This window comes from Spea bombifrons, chromosome 4, assembly GCF_027358695.1.
Source record: "Spea bombifrons isolate aSpeBom1 chromosome 4, aSpeBom1.2.pri, whole genome shotgun sequence".
NCBI lineage: Eukaryota > Metazoa > Chordata > Amphibia > Anura > Pelobatidae > Spea > Spea bombifrons.
Window position 1 is genome coordinate 79768168 of NC_071090.1, and position 21872 is coordinate 79790039.

General features: G+C 41.5%; 1 protein-coding gene across 7 annotated transcripts in view; it reads right to left on the minus strand.

Annotated features, from left to right (window-relative positions):
- TCF12 (transcription factor 12) overlaps positions 1 to 17278 on the minus strand; it is a 101398-nt gene extending 84120 nt beyond the window's left edge. For 2 of the 7 annotated variants that reach the window (XM_053464192.1, XM_053464191.1), the window contains exons 1-3: positions 16955 to 17278; positions 16076 to 16211; positions 15375 to 15447 (exon numbers count right to left, since the gene is read on the minus strand). In XM_053464192.1, the coding sequence (XP_053320167.1) occupies positions 15375 to 15447; positions 16076 to 16189 (187 nt within the window). In that variant the 5' untranslated portion in view covers positions 16190 to 16211; positions 16955 to 17278. The remainder of the gene's footprint in view (positions 1 to 15374; positions 15448 to 16075; positions 16212 to 16954) is intronic. The other 5 variants (XM_053464199.1, XM_053464193.1, XM_053464195.1 and 2 more) reach the window with 4 other exon arrangements.
- Between the last annotated feature and the right edge of the window lie 4594 nt (positions 17279 to 21872).

Here is a 21872-nt window from a genome sequence, read left to right on the forward strand (position 1 = left end):
AAAAAACTGCCTCGAGTGAATGTCAAGTTTGCAATGCAATTTTTGGAGCTATGAAAGGCAGAGGCTAAAAGCCGCCATTTTTTATTCACACATCTTGTCACCGGAAGCACTTTTGGAAATGCTTATGGAATAAACCACTTGGTGCAGGGGGAGATCTGTTCAGTTTAGCTATGTTTCATTGTCACTAAACACATATGGGTCAGCCAGACAATCAGTAGCGAAAGAACCAGCTGTGTATGGGCCCTTCAAAAATGCTTGGGCCCAGGGTATCCCAATTTGCATCGTGGTGGAGATGGCCCTAAAAAGAAGGAGGGGGGGTTCCTGCCAAAGGTTAATTTTAATTAACTATGCAAATGAACTGCATTTTACTTATTCCCTTTAAAAACCAGAGCAAATCGGAGTAAATAAGGACTCCTGGGCTCCTGTCCTGGCATGCTCTTTCCAGTGTACTGGGGTTAAAAAGGAGAAATAAACTGATTCTAGAAAAAAAAAGTCCAGTGTAGTCATTTAATACAAAAAAAGGAAGGAAATGAGACATGATTAGACTGACTGGGCCCGAAATTGAGACATCCCCGGTAGACACATTTTGGAGCTGACAAAAACAAAAAGATCATGTGATTTAAGGAAGGCTTTTGGATTTAGCAGAAAATGTACCTTTTCATCTTAAGGAAACATCGGAGGTTCCCAAAGTTTATCTAATTGTAATTCAACTATATCCATTTACCTTATTATAGAAAACGCGCTCGGCACGGGGGAGTTCTCTTTGCAAGGTTCTTAAGTCTTGTAAATTACACAAAGGATAACAGAGTAGCAGATCCATGCTATGCAAGCCAAACAACACATCCGCTAATAAACACGATCATCCTTTACATCCATACAGCTCCAGTGGTCGATACACTGCGTATAACATCAAGACAAACTCGGTAATGTAGAAAAGTTACAGGTAGACTCGTCAGCTTTGCGGATCATGGCTGAAGTGTACGAAGACTGATTCACATTCAATGCTAGTCTGCCAGCCGCACGACCACGGACAATGAGCACAAAGTAACGGGCAATGCTTTGCTCCTCTGTCTGGTAGTAAAAAAGGCATAAATACTAGGGCTGCAACTAACGATTATTTTAATAATCGATTAGTTGGCCGATTATTTTTTCGATTAATCGATTAATCGGATAAAAAAAAATGAATGTAAATTTTTCATTTATTTAAAATAATTTACTAAACAAATGATGTTAAATACAAACAGCAGAATAAAAAAACTTTGATAATACATTTCTTGTCTTTATTTCCCAACCAGCCCCCCAATATATGCACATTTGAGGCCAGGCTTGCTACGCTGCCTCCCAGACATGCCATGCTGCCCCCCCACATATGCCACGCTGCCTACCACAGCACTCCACGCTGCCTCCCACATATACCACACCACGCTGCCTCCCACATCTGCCACGCCACGCTGCCTCCCACATCTGCCACTCCACTCTACCCCCCACATGCCACTGTGCCTGATACGCCTTATACCCCCTGAAACACCACTCCATCCTCCCCAGACATGCCACCCTGCCCTCCCCACATATGCCACGCCATGCTGCCTCCCACATCTGCCACTCCACAAAGCCTCCCACATATGCCACGCTGCCTCCCACATCTGCCACTCCACGCTGCCTCCCACATCTGCCACTGTGCCTGATACGCCTTATATCCCCTGATACCCCACTCCATCCTCCCCAGACATGCCACCCTGCCTCCCAGACATGCCACTTCTCTACCCCCAGATATGCCACTCTACCCCCAGATATGCCTTATACACCCTGATACACCACTCCGTCCTCCCCAGACATGCCACACTGCCCTCCCCACATATGCCACGCCATGCTGCCTCCCACATCTGCCACTCCACAATGCCTCCCACATCTGCCACTCCACGCTGCCTCCCACATTTGCCACTGTGCCTGATACGCCTTATATCCCCTGATACCCCACTCCATCCTCCCCAGACATGCCACCCTGCCTCCCAGACATGCCACCCTGCCTCCCAGACATGCCACTTCTCTACCCCCAGATATGCCACTCTACCCCCAGATATGCCTTATACACCCTGATACACCACTCCGTCCTCCCCAGACATGCCACACTGCCCTCCCCACATATGCCTTATATACTGTATATGCCTTATACCCCCAGATATGTCACTTCACTGCCCCCAGGATTTAGATTCCCCTAAATTAACCCTAAACTCCCCATTAACCATAACTGCCCCTAAATTAACCCTTAACACCCCCTTAACCACAGCATCCCCTAAATTAACCCTAAAGACCCCATCAACCACAGCATCCCCTAAATTAACCCTAAACACACCATTAACCACAACTGCCTCAAATTAACCCCAAACACCCCATTAACCACAGCTGCTCCTAAATTAACCCTAAAGACCCTATTAACATAACTGCCCCTAAATTAACCCTTAACACCCCACTAACCATAACTGCCCCTAAATTAACCCCCACCTCCCCTAACTTTCAGTAGCCCAAATATATATATATATATATATGTATACATTATATATATTTATATATATTTATATATATATATATATATATATATACACATATACTTACAGTTAGATGAGTGTCACAGCCGTGTGGTTCTGGCCTGGAGAAGGAAGGGGCGGGGCCAGTTGTCACAGTGATTACAGGGAGGGGGAGTAAGTAGGAGCTGCTGCTGTGAGACGGTGAGTCAGACTAAACGGATTATATAATGAGGGGGATTTTTCAGAGCGTTTGCTCTGAAAAAACCCTCATTTTATAATCGATAATAATCGATTCAACTAATCGATAATGAAATTCGTTGCCAACGAATTTCATTATCGATTATTATCGATTTTATCGATTAGTTGTTGCAGCCCTAATAAATACCAATGTGTTTTTTCACTACGGACAAAGCAGTTGCCGAGCGAGTTCGGTGTGATTCATTCAGATGGTAGTGAGAGGAGGGCTGTAGCTTTTAACAAGATATTTCAGATGTGTTATAAACAGACAATGGGATATTGAGGATCGACCGAGGCCCTGCGTTACACAAAGTTATACAATAGTGATATCTAATGAGAACTGTAAAGTATATAGTGTTAGATATAGTTGCATACGCTTCCGGAGGGGGGGCAAGTCTCCTGGAACACGTCACCTCCGCCCTCTACACCCGTATTTCACTTAAGGCAGAATGCCAGAGGACGAAAGCTTATAAGTGATGCACAGTAAATAACAGCTATGAGATCCTTATTAGAAACTCATTATCACCACATATCAGCTTTATGACTGCAACATCAGCATTTAATGAGAGAAAATATTCCTACAAAACTGGTTTTCCATTTTTATCAATGAGTTGAAGATGAAATTGGCTTCAAAGGGGAGAGCTTCCCTGTTAGTGATTGGCTGTTTAGGGAGGGGGGTGCATGTATTTACAGGCATTCATCTTTTCTGGGATTGTATGCTCCTCTAAGGAGTATGTTGGAACAGAATATCGAAAATGAACATATGGGATATCACATGGAAGTTGTTTCTTTAAATGGACAGAAATGCATTGTGCATAAACTATTTATTTATATAGAACAGATCACCTACTGAAGTTCAAACAGGGATGTAAAACATGTGACTTTTCTGCCTTTCATGCAGCACGCGGATTGACTTCTGGGTGTTTTGTTTTTTTTCAGGAGAAAGCTATAAATGCATGATATTAAACTAATGACGCCCCATCGCCTGATGTAAAATCCGATAACGCTTACACTACTCAAGTCACATTTTTTTTCCCTTCAAATACACAAACGCCTCTGAGGTAGATAAACAGATGTCATTTAAAAGCCATACTGTAGTGTTTAACAAGTGAAATAAATAGTATAGTTGAGGCAGCTGGTATATAATTGAGGGGGCAACTGCTTCACTTTTTTGAAAAGCAGAGAAACAATTAAAATTAAAAAGACATTTTACATTACAAAGCGGCCCCTGAATTCTACCAGGTAGCACTATCAGGAATACGTCTATGCACGCAGTTACACACGCCAATTCCCGAAGCAGGGTTAGGAACCCCGCAGCAGCACGTTCTGCCACCGACAGCGTAGCCCGCTGGGTAACACACACAGCTTGTGAGTGACGCGCCAGCTCTACATGGGGTTTCTCACGAAAAAATTGTCTTAATGTAAAAGGAAGGAACATTAAGCTAATATCGAAGACATTGCTATTTTTTTTTTTTTAAGCGATTCTAATTTGGTTGGCAATTTTGTTAAAATATATTATATATTTTTTTATATGTTTCTTTTGTTGTAACTGCAGGGAAGTTAGTCGAAGTAAGTTGGCTCGGCTTCACAATAGCCAAGAGTGTCAGCTAGTCGGACCAGGTGATAAAAATAAATATGATTCTAAACTATCAAAATGAAAGATTTTTGTCTATTACTATCTATCTTCAAGTCAAGAAACAGTGAAAAACACTATTTTGCCGTTTATTTTTCATGTTTTTTTCATAATAACATTTCGCTACATTCATTATCCAACCCAATTCTGTTTAGTGAGCTGGAAAAAATAAATATTATTCAGATACCCAACTGGTTACCAACATATAACTAGAATGGAATTAAAGGTTGTTGGAAGGCAAAGTATTTACTTATTAAATGGAATTCAGTAGACAGTTGTTAACACTCTACGCTATAATAGCTAAAATACACAAAAACACTCACACTGACAGAAAAGAGTCATAGCTTTCAGCCGCCGCCAAACATTCCGAGCAAAGACATTAACAGAGCAGAAGACAGGCCGCAGATGCAATAACAGTTCCACAACAAGCGATGGAACCTCAAAATAAAAAGATTTAACGGCGAGCGTTTCAAAATAAATCTGCTGACTGAAACTTTCTTAAAAAAAATAAAAACAGAAAAAAGTGGGTCTCAACAGTACCAATTTTCAAGAAGCTACATAACCTTGTTTGTTTGTAGTAGGACCTCAGACGACGAGCACATCATTATTAATCATTAACATATTACAGTTTAAGTCAAGGTCTGATACATCTGTATCCATATAAACCAATGAACATATTGTCTCTGGGCGTTTATGAATTACGAGTGACAGTTGTGACCAGGCAAACATTTCACTTTTTTTTTTCCCCTCAGAATTTCTGCTTTGTACGCAACTTTCAAAACCTCTCTGAAAACCCACCTGTTCAGGGACGCGTACAACGTTTCTTCCCAAAACTCTCAGCCAACATCCTAATAGAGCCATCTGGCTGACCAACAACTTCTACAGATCATCCTGACTCGACCAACTCGTTCCCATCCAAACAGTCACCTCCCCTCAACCACCGACTAGATTGTAAGCTCGCAAGAGCAGGGCCCTCTTCTCCTTTGCACCAGTTTGTTATTGTGTGTGTTATTGTGTGTGTTATTGTATTTGTTATTGTGTGTGTTTTGTCCAACTGACTGTAACAGCGCTGTGGAATCTGCCAGCGCTTTATAAATAAATGTAATATAATAATGCCCTGAATTCCTGCTTTGTTTTGCACACTTATTGGTCAGCAGCCAGGGAACCTGTATTTTTCTGCATTTAAGGTTGTATATTTTTGGCGTAGTGCATACTTGCAGGTTGTGACCAAACCTTAGGGTTGAGCAGCACCTCCGGCCTTAGCTAGGTGTTTTTTGAACGGTATGCCCTGAATTCTTGCTTTGTTTAAAGTAATCACGTCTCACTCAAGCTTTTACAAACACCAAGCCTATCGTCACGGATACACATTTACCATTAAAATACGGCAGGCTTAATTGCAGTATTTCCTATATGCTTTCATTAAAAGTTTTACTTTCTCACTGCGGCTGTCCTTTAAAGTGCCTATGATACCCGGAGTGTCCCTTTAAAAACTAGATCAGGAAATCAAACGTTGAGCCATTAGTGTGGAACGCGTTTGTCCATCGTGCTCCAGTACAGCTGGACATAGAATACAGAACGGCCCCGCGTGTCTCACCACTGACAAGGAAACACACGCATGCTATTTTTTTATTTATTTTTTAACACGGCCCAAAAGACATATACAGCTGTGCATTGAGAGGATTACGCACCTACCGATACATTTCTATTTCTGGGCTCCAATAAATACCAGGGTTTAAGCTGAGCTGCTTTTTTGACTTAAGATTTTTTCACGCAGTCAGCAACTTACACTGGGGCACACGCTGTAATACCAAAATACTCACGGAAGGAGCCGATCATACGTAGTGAACTCATGACTGAGCTAATGCAGCCGGCAGGTAACAAGAAATAAACCTATCCACTTATCAGAATCCCCATCTTATACTATGCCAGAGAGGGAGAGAGAGAGAGGGAGAGAGAGAGAGGGAGAGGGAGAGAGAAGGAGGTGCGCATTTGCTTCCTACTGTGCTTCTTCGCCTGGTTTAAGGCCAAATTGTTTCAATTCTGCTAAACTTCACAGAAAGACATTACAAGGAAAGGGGAAAACGGCTGGAATAAAACACGACGACTAGACGCTACAGTAGAAAAAGGCTGAGGTTCTTACACCCGTAAAGGGTTAAACAGAAGAGGGTTTACCTTGCAATGTGCTGCAGAGAGCGAAGGCCAAAAGGATCTCTTTATGGTTACAGCACCTAAATCATGATTCATACGAGCATACGATGATGAGGAGCCAAGTAGCGATTATATCTAGTCGTTAGATGAGCAGGCAGGCAAGAAAAGGGACAGAAAGAGGAAGGAAAAACACACAAAAAAACTTTCCTTTTCTGCTGACTGTGATTTGTGCATTACATTAGACATTAATGCCGGATTTATAGAAACACCTTAAGTAATATGCTACAAATTATCTTCATATTTTGGGTTCATTCCTCTTTAAAAACTTCAAGAACAACCTTCCTTGAATGAACTTCAGTGCATCACATTTATTACATAAAAAACCCTAATTCTAAACACTGTTTACAGCACAAAAGCCCTTCCTGGAGCACGAGCCGGAAAGCACAGGGCATCGCACGGAAGTCGTGACCGTCTGTTGGGGGGAGTTCATGTAAGCGAGTGCCAGAACACACATTCATACACTACCCAATAACATCTACATAACACAGTATACCAATCATACTATTTCCATTAAGACCGGCAGTCCCGACAGTTTGGTGTTTTTTTAGGGAATCGCTGTTCCAGTCTTCTGCAATTCTCACCCGGGGGATGCCTCCTGCTGTCAATCATGCGAGTGCAAACGAATCAAGTCATTCACTGCCTGCCTTTTCCGCTTTTGTAGCTGGTTTATGTCGGTGTGTGTCAATGTGCGCACGGGTATACAGCGGGTGTGCGCACGGGTATACAGCGGGTGTGCGCACGGGTATACAGCGGGTGTGCGCACGGGTATACAGCGGGTGTGCGCACGGGTATACAGCGGGTGTGCGCACGGGTATGCGGTGTTAACCATCGTTTAGATGGTGTAGAAGTTAGGAGCCAGATAGACACATGTATCACAGCTGGATATGTTGCTGGTACTCCCATAGAGAGCAATATAAAACAGCGCAGAGAGGTAAGAGCCAAGTCTATGGCTAGGGGGATACTAAGGTTTGTCAAGCGCTATAAGCAACAAAACGAGCAGCATTGGGAAAGGAATACAGTTCCTGACAAAATACCTGTGCGCAGCTTCGGTCTTTCCACGGCTCCTCTTTCACTGACCAAACTCTGTCAGCATCTCTCGCTATGTATGATTGGGTAAACAATGGGACCTCTCTATGGAGCACGCAATCCAATTCTACGACAAAGTATCTTCTCCTTGTACTAGTACACCGTAGTGCGAGGAGACGCATTCTTCACACGTATGACAATTGCCGCGTTAATCTTGTCTCTGCCTTTCAGTTTGTCTCCACTACACATCATGTAATATAGGTTATTTGTTCTGTTAGGCAGATACTCTAAACGTACTACTACAAAGCAGTGTTTAGCTTTAAGTGTATAATCTACAAATAACCAGATGTGTTAGACATATATATTATATACACACACACACACACACACACACACACACACACACTGTATGACTGCAGACTGGATGACTACATTGCCTCTAACCTGCATTAAAAACCTAAGCGAGACAGCAGGTCCGGTTATATGGCCAATATGAGTAAGAAAGAAGACGGGAATTGATCACCTCCGCAGCATATTTTATTGCTCTTAAACTGTCTATTGGCATTGTGTATTTTTTTAAAGGACATTATCTCTGAACTTTCCATTAAGTCTTTCTCAGATAAGAACTGCAAAGAACACACTTTTGGGAAACCATCAGGCTAATCTTAAGGCTTTTTTTCAATTCAATAGAGCAATTTTAACCATTCAGTAGATAAAAAAGTCTAAATGTGAAGTTTACGGCAATAGTGTGCTTGCATGACGATATACCAAAGGACACATATATTTACACTACTTAAAATAATGCTGTTATGAATAACCTTGAAGCAACAAACAACCTATAAACCCAAAAGAGTACCTTGTTTGTAAAAACAAGCAACATTTTAAAAGGTAAAATCTCAAACTTTATGATGTTGCATGAAATCTAGATGTGTGTAGAGCTGCCATTGCTTGTTATACGGTATCAGCATATCAGAAGCGTCTCTTTACACATCCGTCAGCTCCTGCACATTCCCACCAAGTTGCGCCGTTCTTTTTCCAGTAGAGCGGAGCAAAAAAAAATGAAACCCGAGCAGCGTTTGAGTGGAAAATTGTACTCCGTAACATACGCGGTGTCTGCCCTCTGACATCATGGGTTCAGTAAACAAACCTGTTGAGTAGATGAGTGAATGTGCATGGAAACAGTCACAGTGCCCCCCTTGCAGCTGCACTGGGTAGAGAGCCCACTACTGCCTCTGTCAGCGCCATCAACACACCGAAAATAAATGACTGAAAGGAGAAAGGGCCTAGCAGCATTGCTCCAAATACACATTACTCAGAATATCCCGTGTTACAGCGATCGGTAGTTCCTTTGCCCCTGCCCTGCGCATGTGATCCTTCAAACCATGCCTTTGTTAAAGCACTTAAGATATGCTCGATCCAGGGGATTAGTGGAGCTGTAAAACGTGCTAGGAATACCAAGTGAATCCCAAAATTGCACCAAACAAATAAAAAGACATTAACCCCTTTGCCTACACAACCACAGCATTTATGTTTTTAATGGCCGTTACTGAAGGTTATACTTTCCTGATGAACTGCGCCCCATATGCACTCGGAGTCTCAAACAGTAGCTGTTTCCATGCCAAGGTTTTTGACTTGCAAATAAAACCTTTGTGTGTCTTATCATCCCTTATCTGCTGGATAAACAGCGACTTTTGGGTGTATTGTGATACAAAACAACAGATGTGTTTGTCTGGCTGAGCGGAGAACAGTAATGAAGATCTGCCAGGAAGACACCTCAGACTCTGTCGAGACAAACTTCATGCTCGAGTTCTAAAAATTCTTATTTGTTTATTTCATATTTGTTTAAAATCAAACAAAACAGTTCAGAGGAAATCAGTCTTGTGGAACGTGACTCGGGGAGTCTGTGCAGAAGAGAGCGCTACAAATGAGACAATTATCCAGTGACATCCAGTGAGATCCAGTGACATCCAGGACACATTATAACTATTTAGCAAACAAAAGTTTCCTTTTTCCCCTCTCTCCCTTAGTATTCAGTTACCATCTTCACCAGAAAGTGCCCCCTTTATGCTTTTACACGTTATGTTTACAAACACAGCTTTGTTTCACAGATCCAGCAATACAAAGCATCGATTCAGAGAGAATACCAATTATCTCACCCCGAATCACATAATAGACGCAAACCTGTCCCCTGAATCTCTACTAAATCACGCATGGCAGCCGACGGCATGGCGGAGAGAGACACGCGACGCGGCGTTTATATCGAAGGGGATGCCTTGGACGAGAGCTAATGTCAGATCTCTACACGTCCAATCAAGCATTAGAAGTACGAGAATAATCAAACGAAACCGGTCCGCAAATTTCTACGAAAACGGCCATATTCCACCCCCCCCCCCGCAATAAACACAATTATTTCCTCAAGCTCCTTGAAAGAAACAAAGAAGCGTTTGTGGCGGATTTCTATTGCCCCGAGGCAGGTGTTTGAACTTTTATGAAAGATCACAAGAACCGGCTACATATTTTAAAAGAACAAGATTATTCTGATTAGCAAGTGCAAACCTACCCAGCCTGTCTGGATTTATCTTCCAAAAAATATAGATTTATCTATCAAGTAGCGTGCTTATTCTTAGACAATAACAAGAAAAGTCTGAGACTGTTCTTTACTATTATTATTATTATTTGCCCTTACAAGGATGAAAATTCTGTAAATACTGCCCCCCCCCAAAAAAAAGTACCGGTATTTATGCAGATAAATAAACTAGGATAAATGGCTCTCTGGCTTTGTCTAATCCTGAAAGGATCCTTACGCAAAACCCAAAATATAGCAAAATATTAGATACATCTGTGTGCCGTTTACAATATAACTGGAAGAAAGTGCGCCCTCACTGAAACTCAGATATTTATTCTTCAAACACTTCAAAGGGAAATCAAACCAAACGATGCACTTGGGCTCGTAACACAAAATACACCGGGAAACAAATTTAATCAACTTGTAGAATTTTACTAAGCGACCACTTTAAGAGAGCTACAAAAGATAACAGTTTCCCCAAGTTTCAAGAAAGGACTCTCAGTTGGCTCTTATCTGGGTTTAATCACTAACCTGGGTGAACGAGTGTCTTTACTATCTGACACCTCAGGTTTAACTATTTAACTATTACCATATTTGCTTGACTAAAAGACAAGGTTTTTCTCAGAGCAAATGCTCTGAAAAATACCCCTTGTCTTATAATCAAGGTAATCTTTCTAATCAGACCTCAAATGAGGTCCGACTATGAGACTAATATCCAGATCTGGATCCTCCTGTCTGCTCAGCTGCTGCCGGCACTTACACCGGGTCGTCTATCACCGAGCGCCGGTGAAAATGCCAGCGGAAGCGGGGGTTGTCTACGCGCATCGCACATACCTTCCCTGGCTGCCAGAGAGAATTCCCCGCAGTTGACAGCCAACAAACATCTGCTCGATGGGCACAGACAACCCCCACTACTATGACGCAGCACCGGCGTCACACGACCATCCGGTGCTCATAGAAGTTCCGGCGGAACACCCGCTGCCCCCACCAGACACCAGGGAGTCAGAAGCACTGGTAAGTTGGGGGGTGTTGTATGGGTGGCATAAGGCTTTTCTGGAGGCAGAGTGTCCCATGATATGCCACTCTGCCTCCAAAAATGCCTTATACCCCTTTATATGCCACCCTGTCCCATGAAATGCATTTCTGGAGGCAGAGTGGCTACAGAGGGTTAAAAGGCATTTATGGGGCAGAGTGGCAAGCCTGGGGGCAGATGTGCTTAACTGGGGGGGCAGGTTGGCAAATAAAAGGAAACATATTTTTATGGCTTTTATTAAAAAAAATAGTTTACATGAATTAACATTTACTGGTAAAACTTTTTTCCTATAGGATCGTCTTATATTAAGGCTTTTTCTTTTTTTCACTAAATATTCAGATTTTGTGGGGTCATCTTATAATCAAGCAAATACAGTATATATATAAATATATATATACACATACATACATATACACACACACACAAAGTCTTAAAAGCGAAATGGTATTTAACTTAAGGTGCATTTTTAACTTGAGTTTGCAATTATGATTTGCCTGGAAAGACTAAGGGACCTCAATATGTATAGTGTGGAGGAGTGAAAAGAGATATAAAACTAAAGGGACACAAGCTTAGATGTAATGTAAGGAAGTTTTACTTTACCGAGAGGGTGGTAGATCCCAATACAGTGAAACACAGTGAAATAATTTAAAACCATATATGAGATCGGTATAAAGCTATCCTGACTCTAAGACAAGACCGAGGACTGATTAAGGTTTGAGTTTGTAATCAGGAAAAGGGGGCAGGCTAGATGGTTCTTTTCTGCAGACAATTCTACATTATCCATGTGTCTACTATTTCAATTCTGGTACCACCTAAGGCCATGGACTTTCTTTGCACTTGTCTGAGTGACAATATATATTTTTAACCATTGAAGAGGGCTATACTTCAGAAGGGTGATTGGTACAACAGGTGGGACATGCATGCCAACACTGATCTTCTGAATGAGAGTAAAGCAGAAGTACCAACCCTCTGGATTTCTGCCAATCCACTTACAATAAAAACAAGCCTATCCACCTCATTCACAACACTTCTGGATCCACAGTGCACTTCGACAAATCCAGATTTTGCCCAAATCATCATATTTGATTTTATGCCACCATACACTACACGATAAACCCATCAACCTGCAGCAGTTATATACTAAATGCATGCTAAAGCTGTGAGTCCACACATAGACCTTGTGGAAAAGGGGCCATGAATAATATTCTGCCCATGTTATAAACTTCACTTTAGTTTGCTGGACTTTAAATTGTGCTAAACCTTATATTAAAAAGGTCGTGCTGGTATTACCCTTATATCTCATTTTATACCATCTGAAGTCACTATCCGAGTTATTATACGCTAAATAAAAAAGAAATAAAATCCTCAAACATACGGGTTTATTTTCATAAAACGTAAACAAGGGTGTACATTACATTTCATACAGCTCATTATTACACCAAGTAAAATGTAATTGCGTTCAAATAAGTGCTTGTGGCTCGTCATTCAGCGGTAGGTTTCTTTCTGTATCATTTACGGTGCCGCTGGTGTACATTTCCAATGGATTTTACGCTTAACACATAAAAGCATTCGGAAACATGCACTAGGAAAGGACAATCGAGCACATGCTTAGTGACAACAAAATGAATACGTCAATAGCGATTATGTTGGTTGGGCCTCACATATAACCAATGTTACCTTTGTCATTAAGTAGCATTAAACATACACAAAAGCATTGCGCTGTTAAGTAAAATATTTCAAAGAAACTGGTTAAGATCTCTTGGCTCTCTCTAAGCTATTGAAGTTACAATTTTGAGAAGATTTGACACTCTCAGTGTTCCATTTAAACAAATGTGAGTTTATTGCTTGTCAAAAAAAGAGATACTAATGAGAAGATGGAGCTGTGTAAAAGCAATCCTGCACTGATTTCACAAAAGGCTAAGGACGTGTCGACTTTTCTCGCTCACCGTAAGCATACCTAATTTGCCTGATTAGTCCTCAACAGACAGATGTAATAAACAGCATTCAGAAGTTTTCCATATCCATGTAATAAAAAGGCTCACACGCTGCTCCGTACCCAACATACAATAAGCATGACTCCACTCCACATGTACAGCAACATAGGGGATTTTATACAATGCACTACAATAATGCTCCATCAGCCTCGCTGATCTTTAAATAGGGTAATTCATCATCTTAGGGGTCTGATTTCACATATTAACCCAATGATTACAATGACAGAAAGCACCTCTGTAGCAGCATCTGTAGAGAGTATGCTCAATAAAGACTCAGAATTACAGCCACCCAAAATCAATAAATGTCCAGAAACATTCTCAATCCACATACCAAACAGATTCTAAGAAACCAGGACCTTTCATTTTAAAAAATACATTCACTTTAATTTAAGATGGTTATAAACGCTAAAAAAAACGCAAGCCCAAGAAACTGGGCTCTGAGATTAGTGTTTGGGAAAAAGATCCTCATATTGTAACGCCACTTCCCTCCCGCAGTCTATCTTAAACATCGTGAGAATAAATGCCTTTGGAAGGTGTGAATTCTTACATGAATTTTAATGAGGAAACACCTAAGAAAATGATTGACAATCATGTTATTGTCAAATTAGCTCTGAGAAAAAAAATGCCCCTAGTATGTCATTTAGGTTACACTACACGCAATGCACACATCGGTGCACTTCTTGACAATAATTACACAGAACACGTTCTAAAATGCAAAACAAGAAATAATTCCAAGTGTGGAGTTAATGCTCGCCAATATATATATATATATATATATATAATGTCAAACGTATATGTGTGTGTGTGTGTGTGCGCGTGCGCGTGCGCGTGCGTGTGTTTATGTGTATATATGTGTTTTTAATATTCATTTGAAGTGTGTGTGTACATATAAAATTAAACATTTGATCTACTATCATTATTAAGTTCAGGGAATGATTATTTTAAGAAAGTATGAAATGATGCAAACCAAAAAATAATAAGGTGATTTCATTTAAAGCTCTACAAAAATAATATGATAAGATCTAAACCGCATCCTGATTAAAGTAACACATGGTTTATAGTGTATTAAAACAGTGTATTAGATCATATTGTTTAGTGCATAGCTTCAGAGGACACAAGAAAGAAAGCAAGTATGCAAGAAAGGAACAGCAAAAACAATTCAAATACAAAATATTGGTTTATCTTTACGCAACAGCAAGAATAAGACAGAGAGACAAATTATACATGAAAATCAAGAGGAGTTATTAAACAGTTTTTTAAAAAGTATCTTGATTAATCAAACCGCCTGCAATGCACCCAAATCGGTCCTGCTTCAACCTAAAGAATCAAACATGGATCTTGGATGCACACTACCAATGTCAGAAGAAACTAAATCCCATCTAGATGTTTATGCTGAAATTCATTCAGACAAGGTTTCCTCCTGTCATAACACAATCTGTCTTGAGTGCTACATCTGGCTCGGCTGGTTACATGCAACCAAACATGTGGAACCAATTTAAATGCTATCCATACTCATTCCAGCACATTCAGGGGTGAAAAAAACCTGTATCTTTATGTCGTCCCGCAGAGGAATGAAATGGCTTCCAGCCAACAGATGTGGGTTTAAAAAATAAAGAAACAGACACACAAAAGACTTTCAGATTACTAATTATTTTTTCTAATACACTTTAATCATACCAGAGACCCTCACAACAAATGGAACTGCAACTGAAAAAATAGGATTAAAAGCAGGCAAAACCATGGGTAACGCACACCCCATGTGAGACATTCAGACCAGGCTTGGGATATGCAATTTAAGCGTGCCAGCCCACTGCAGATGTTACCACTGTTGCTATAGTGTCACTTTAAGAATAGCAGTATACATATATATAGATATATATATATATATATCTATATATATATAGATATATATATATATATATATATATTAGCAAGCTATAGATAGTATGTCATTTTTGTGTTAAAAACAAAAATAGAAATGTCAAAAAAAAAAAAAAGGGCCGGGCTAACTGTGATAGACCATAAACTTCTTAATACCATTAACAAAATGTTATAGTTCAGAAGTGATCTTAAAGAAAAACAATGCCGCTTCTGTGATATACAACATGTTCCTATACGGTGCCTAATTGTATAATGTGAAGACCGTCCTTACCAGATCCACTGAATTGGCTGCTTCCTAGTGTCGTCGGTCTGGTTTTCCCACTATTAACAGGTGGGGAAAACATCTGGAAAGAGAAAAAGCATTTTGTTTTAGGTAGACTATACTTCTCAATACACAGCAGCGTCCAACTTATTTAACAACCCCCCTCTGTTAGTGCAAATTGATTTAACTATATTATTTATTTACTGAAACAAAAGGATTCCAGTTACGGTAAAAAAAAAATGCATTGGATTTCATGGCAAAGCTGATCATCTCAACAATACAGATACTACACGCTTCATCTCTCCACAGAGACGCTTAATGAATATGCAAAAGACACCAAAAACAGACAGTTCCATTTTCACGTGACAAACATATAGGTTATAAACAGGTAGAATCAAAACAGAGTTTATATAGGGCAGCATGCAAGGATTAAACCATTTGTCTAAATAGGTCTTGTGCCTTGACGGCTAATCCGTCACCAATTTGACTACTACACTTCTAAAAAAAAAAATCAGGTAAAATAAGGGGACGTAATCGGGTTTAAACCGAATTTAATTGGATTGGCGCTTTTGGGGTCAATGAGACGTCTACAACTTGTAAACCAATTGACCCCCGCAGTCTTTAAAGTGATTACAAGTTGGGAGTCTAGACATGACATCAAAGTGAAGGTGTCCAGTCCTCAGGCTGCCTGCCTGGCGTGCTCTCTTTACCGTGTGTAAGAAGTCATAAGAAGAGCCCGAAGGATATCGTACCGCACTGAAATCCAGCAGGTCACTCAACTCCTTGTCTGTTCCTATAGCGGCCATCCGCTGCTGAGGATTCATCGTCAACCACTCTGATCAGCTCCTAGGACACAGCAGAAAGCACACTTACCATCTGCATCACAACACCCCCCCTGCACTACACTGCCACCATGATCAGCCCATCTGACTCTATGATAGAGGGTGGGAGGGCGCAGGGAAAGGGATAAAGCACAGCTCTTAAAAAGTAACAACTGCCTGGGAAGTTTCAATCACCAGCCCCGTCTCATATGGAGGAAATGGGGAGCACAAGTGACTCCTGGGATCAGAACACCAGCGAAAGGAAGTAGAAGAAAGGGGAAAAATAGAATACTGAGAGATGAAAAAAAAGACAACTCAGACAAAAAAAAAAACCATGAAGTGACTCACCATCGTCTGCAACAATAGAGCTGGCAAGTTAACTCTCCCTGTGCAAAACTACAAAGCCCGATAAGAAGGAAGGGGCAAAGGGGGTACAACGCTTAACCCTTCCAATGCCAGGAGGCAGTGAACTCATTGTACAGCTAGCCCCCTAGCCGGTTAATTACAGCCGGGAGCTGCTGGTGCTGAATAAAACTAGTCACATTAAAAAAGCAAAGGCTCTCGAGATAAAAGGAGATGGCAGAAATCTCCTCAGGTATGACGGGGTTCTTTAAGGGGTGTTCCCAAGTTTTGGATGAGCTGCTCTCGGTATGGGGTGTCCACACATCCCCTTGCTGGAAACACATGCACAGAACACACATGAAAAGGGGTGCACACACAGACCAACCGACCCCCCGCTCCATCCCCGCACACGCAGCCGGCATTTACCTTGTTTCCGTTTAAACATCCAACAATTGGGTTGAAGTTTATTTAGGTCCCGGTCTACCTTCCTACCCGGTGCTTGACGACTGTTGGCCCCTGCAACCGGATTGAAACAGAATAATGTCCCCTAGAATTCAGTGGTTTTGCGTTCTTTCACTATTCGGAAAGGTTTTGGATTTCACCCGATAGGAACTTGTGGGTCTCCCTCAGGCAGACATTTTTTTGCTCGTCGAGCCTCAGCACCACGTTAGCTACCAGCTAGGTATTCCTCCGCCATGCAGAGTAAGAGATCCGGTACTCCTTTACTTCAGTTAACTCCTCCGCCGAACGGACTGTGCAGACCCTGTTCTGGAGAACATAGATCCGGCGAATAAGAGGGCGGAGGAATACGGCGGTGGGGAGGGGTAGAGTGCGCGCCTGGAATATGCTGGGATGCGAGGGCGCAGTTCTGGCTCGGTTTCGCGTGCTTCTAACTCTCCTGTTTCGTTACCGCAGAGCTGGTCCCCTCATGGGACTGCGCTGGTCCCACCGCCAGTGTAAGGATACTATTAATTGGGATTGGTGGAAGTGTCCTTCGCAGAAGGGGTCGGTCACAGACAGCAGCTGCAGGATCAGCAGCTCTCCAGGGGTATCTATTGTGGCAGACAGCGATCGATACTGTCAGAAATTCTTGATAAATGTACTGTCGTTGCAGCCTTTGGCTTCATTAAGGCATATCAAATTCAATGCCCCCTTCCTTAAATCCCGCAGCTTCGCGGTATGAGGTGAAGCTCTAACTAAACTCCCTAGTTCAGTGCCGGTAAGCGTGTATGCGGTTACATTGAGCCCTTGTGGTCCCACTCTCACCCTGTTGTGGGGTTACGGCCCTGTGTTTAGGGTGTAGTGCCCCCACTTGTTACGTTGTAAATTCGCTGTTTTGCGATGCGGCCTGCCGCTCTGTTTCGGGAGTGAACGTGTTAATGGAGCGCGCGCCCGGCTCGTCGGCGGAACACGTGACCTGCCTTTCTGGTGGCTGAGCGCCAGCTGAGGCTCCTGAGTTCAGATGCGCGGCGCAGGGGCACAGCTTGCAGCTGCAGGCCGACGGTGCCGTGTGTGAGCACAAAGCGCTCTGCGGCCTGCCTGCTCCTTACATCTAATAGACGCGGCTAGTCACAGACGTTTGGATGGTGGTTGTGGGAATTACGTCAAACAGCTGCCTATCTGAAAGTACATGTCATTAGTACAGGGTGATGGAGAGTATGGTATCTGCTATTCTGTAAAAATATGACGTGAGAATTACAAAGATTACGTCAGTTAAAGCCAATGCTGGCTTCCAAAGGATGTCTTGGGTCAATTGTAAATGTGGGAATCAATTGTTTATCGATCTTTACAGCCCCATCATTTTCTGCTGCCCTGTACTAAATATATATATTCAAAGCCAGCAGTTTCTTTGTGTCTGCAGCCATGTGTACATGGTGGTGCTGTATAAGTAAGAAAATGTTCCTTGGCCAGGGATTTGGCACAGATTGCCACATTACAGTTGATGTCCCCAAATTGCCAAGAACAGTGAACTTTCCCCAACAATGTAGGAAAACATGGGGTATGGTTTGGCTTGGTAGGCAGTCTCGAAAGTCCGCTGCAAAGATGTTTTGTTTAAAAAAAAAAAAAAGATCTTTAACTTTTTTTTTCTTTCATTGGAGAATACACCTAGGCGCTTTAAATGTATCTGTTCATGAAGACTTCATGACTATTATAATGCAACATAAACACTTACATGTTTATGCCATTTGTGAATATGGAAATAAACATGTTCCATGTTTACCATTGACGCAAACACCGAGCGCACGCATAGGGGGTCTTCAAAGGTTACAAACCTGTCATCAGTGTTCTTCCAAAGCCACTATCATCAAGGTAATTATGTAAATGCAGTCATGCTACATCTTTTGTTCCTGGCAGGAATAGAGCCAACCTACTGTATATATCATATTGTATAAAACACAGGGTAGAATTGGATTGCAAGGAGATCTACTTGGAGTGCTTTGCTAATTGTAGGTACTCAAAGGATTATTTGTGTCAGTTTGATGTGTAAACATGTAAATGCACCTACTGGGTGTATGTAAAACAATTGGATGGCTTACTGTCATGAAGGGTCAACTCCAGGTTTTTTTCCAGCAAGGAAAGCTCAATTAGTCCGGTGTTAAAAGCACTGTTGAATCATAATAGTCCTCAAAATACCGTAATATAACTGTCTGAGCTATGCATTATATAGGGTCTGTTAAACCTTGCCAACCATCACCAATCGTAAAGCATAGTGAAACCAACCGGTTTCTGTGTGTTCTGCGAATGCATCTGCCATCTTTAGCTTTAATGAATAGTCTCCGAGGCGCTTGATTGAATATAAAGGGGAACTCACAGGGTTTTTTTGTTGGTGGTATAGTTGTACAGTGAGTAGGGATTTAACCCCTTAAGGACCAGGGTTATTTTACAGTGTTTTCCAAAAGCAAAAATATATACTGGTATATCGATTTTGCATGTTTTAGCGTTGACTGTTTCCCACTAACGGATTTTAGTGTGCAAAGACAAGTAGGGCTTTCTTCTGAAATAGGTCTATTATTATTATTGTTTTTATATGGCACCTTCAAAATCTACACTTGGCAAGTGCAAATAAAACACATTTTTATATATGTTGTTGGCTCATATGCTTGGTATTTTCATTTATTTTGGTAGTTATGGTGTTAAATATTTCCAAACTAGATTATTTAAAAAAAAAAAAAAAGTTAGCCCCAACAGCGCTAGAAAAAGCAATTCTGTTTTTTATTTTAAGTTCAATATTTTACTAGAGGCATATTTAACACATTGACCATTTCAGTGCCAATCTACCAACGTTGGCATAAGAGTTAGGGTATTTTTTCTTTTTCTTTCTACATTTCTATCCCAGGGTATTTTTCTGACTGAATATGTGAAAGTATTCTGCATGCATGGTTAAGTCGTGTTTCTCAGACGCTGTGATGTTACAACTGGAACAGTTTTCATACTTGGAATTTTAACACATCGCTTTAATGGGCCCATGTCTCATGCGGGACACAGAGGTTCCATATTCTTATTTAACCTCATAAAATTATATATTCTGTAGGAGCACATCTCTTGAAGATTTCAGACAACCTGCTTACCTAGGTGGTCTACAGTAACCACAAATCTAATGGGAGTAATCTCCCGCTTCTCCTGAGCACGTGGAGATCACATATGTGTTGTGTTCGTGTTACACAGTCACAAGAGACCCCCCCCCCCCTTATTGACAGTGCATGATCACAGTTGAATTAGGAAGGTGCACCTCATGCTTTTGGTGGTAAAACTAACCCTAAACACCAAAATAAGCCACACACCCAAAATAAGCCACCTTTCTAGGTGGCCCGTTGCAAACACAATTCTAATGGGAACCTGGAATTTTCTTTTCAGGTCAGGAATATTTTGAGATGGTTGGTGCATGCTAGGTTACCTGGGACAGTAAAGGAAACCCAAAAAGGGTGATCCCCCCCCCCCCGCTTAGCCTGAGTGAGTAGATAGCACAAATGTGTGGTTTATTCAGCGTTGCGCAGGCACAAGAGACCCTCGAATCATGGGGGTACAAAGAGGCTTCGCATTTTACAGATGAACCAGCAAGGAACAGAATCTGGGGGATTTTCTTCCTGTAAGTTCTATCAGCGTGGCACATTTTGGGATGGATGCTGTACCCTTGGATACCTGGGGCAGCAAAGAAAACCGAAATACAATAATCTTCCACATCTCCGATGTAGATACCATACTGTATATCATATAGATCAGAGGTTGCAATTTTTATTTCACAGCTGCGCTAGGAAGACGCACCATGTTTTTGAGGGGTAGTTGTGGGGACCTGTTGGTGGTTCGTGAAAGCATTAGGTACAGTTAATGTTAGGGTCGGTTACTGTATAGTGATAGGGATGATGAACAGATTAGGTCACTGGCTATTACTCTATGAGTATAATTAATAAGTGACCAATAGGGATAATAATCGGTGGTTTTTATTAGGTAAAAAATGAAATATGTATCGTTCTGTGCACAGATTGACCTGCAAAACATACATCAGTGAGATGTCATTCAGTATATTATGCAGTGTCATCTTATCGTTCTTATGGAATTTAGTGAATATGCCTGTCTGATAATATTCCTGGATGGAGTTTTCCGACTGCATGATTAAAAGGTTATGTTGTTTTTGTAGTCAGATGTTCTACTAACATCCTACATAAGCATGTAAGAAAAAAATAAGCCTGCAGCATTGCTTTGTAATAATAGCAGGGCTATGTTTCTGCAATTTCTTACAAGTTAAGCAACCCGTTTTTCTTTAATGTCAGTGCTATAGCTAATGGCTGCAAACAATATAACATGAACAATTACTTTGCTGTTTACATAAAATAAACAAATCTAACTTCCTAAGATTCAAGCAGTGGAATGACTCTTGTGGAGCATCCAAGAGACTTTTTATTTTATTCATCTAGCTTGGTGTTCGTGTTTGTCTTGGAGGGCAGTGCTTTTTGCCTTAGTACCCTGCTGTGAATTCAGTCTTTCTGATGGTGGAGTCATGAGATGGTGTTATGCCCACATACACTATTTTGAGACACCACCTTGCACGGTCTGCGGTGCTCAGATTGGTACAGGATTTTTACCAGGCCGGTGGCTGCACTTGAGAAACAGTGTTGAGAGTAAAAGCAAATCGCTACCACAGGGTATCCTCAGACAGTTGATAAATCGATCTTCTAGCTTGTTTCAGCAGGGTCCTCATCGCACGTTTCTGTAGCTCTAAATTTCTTGTATACACTTCTTGTTATGCCCTGTTTACTCATTGTACAGCACTGTGGAATATGGTGGTGCTTATTAGAATAGGATAAGAGTGTCATATTAACGGTCCAATGGCCCCCAGCTGCCCTTC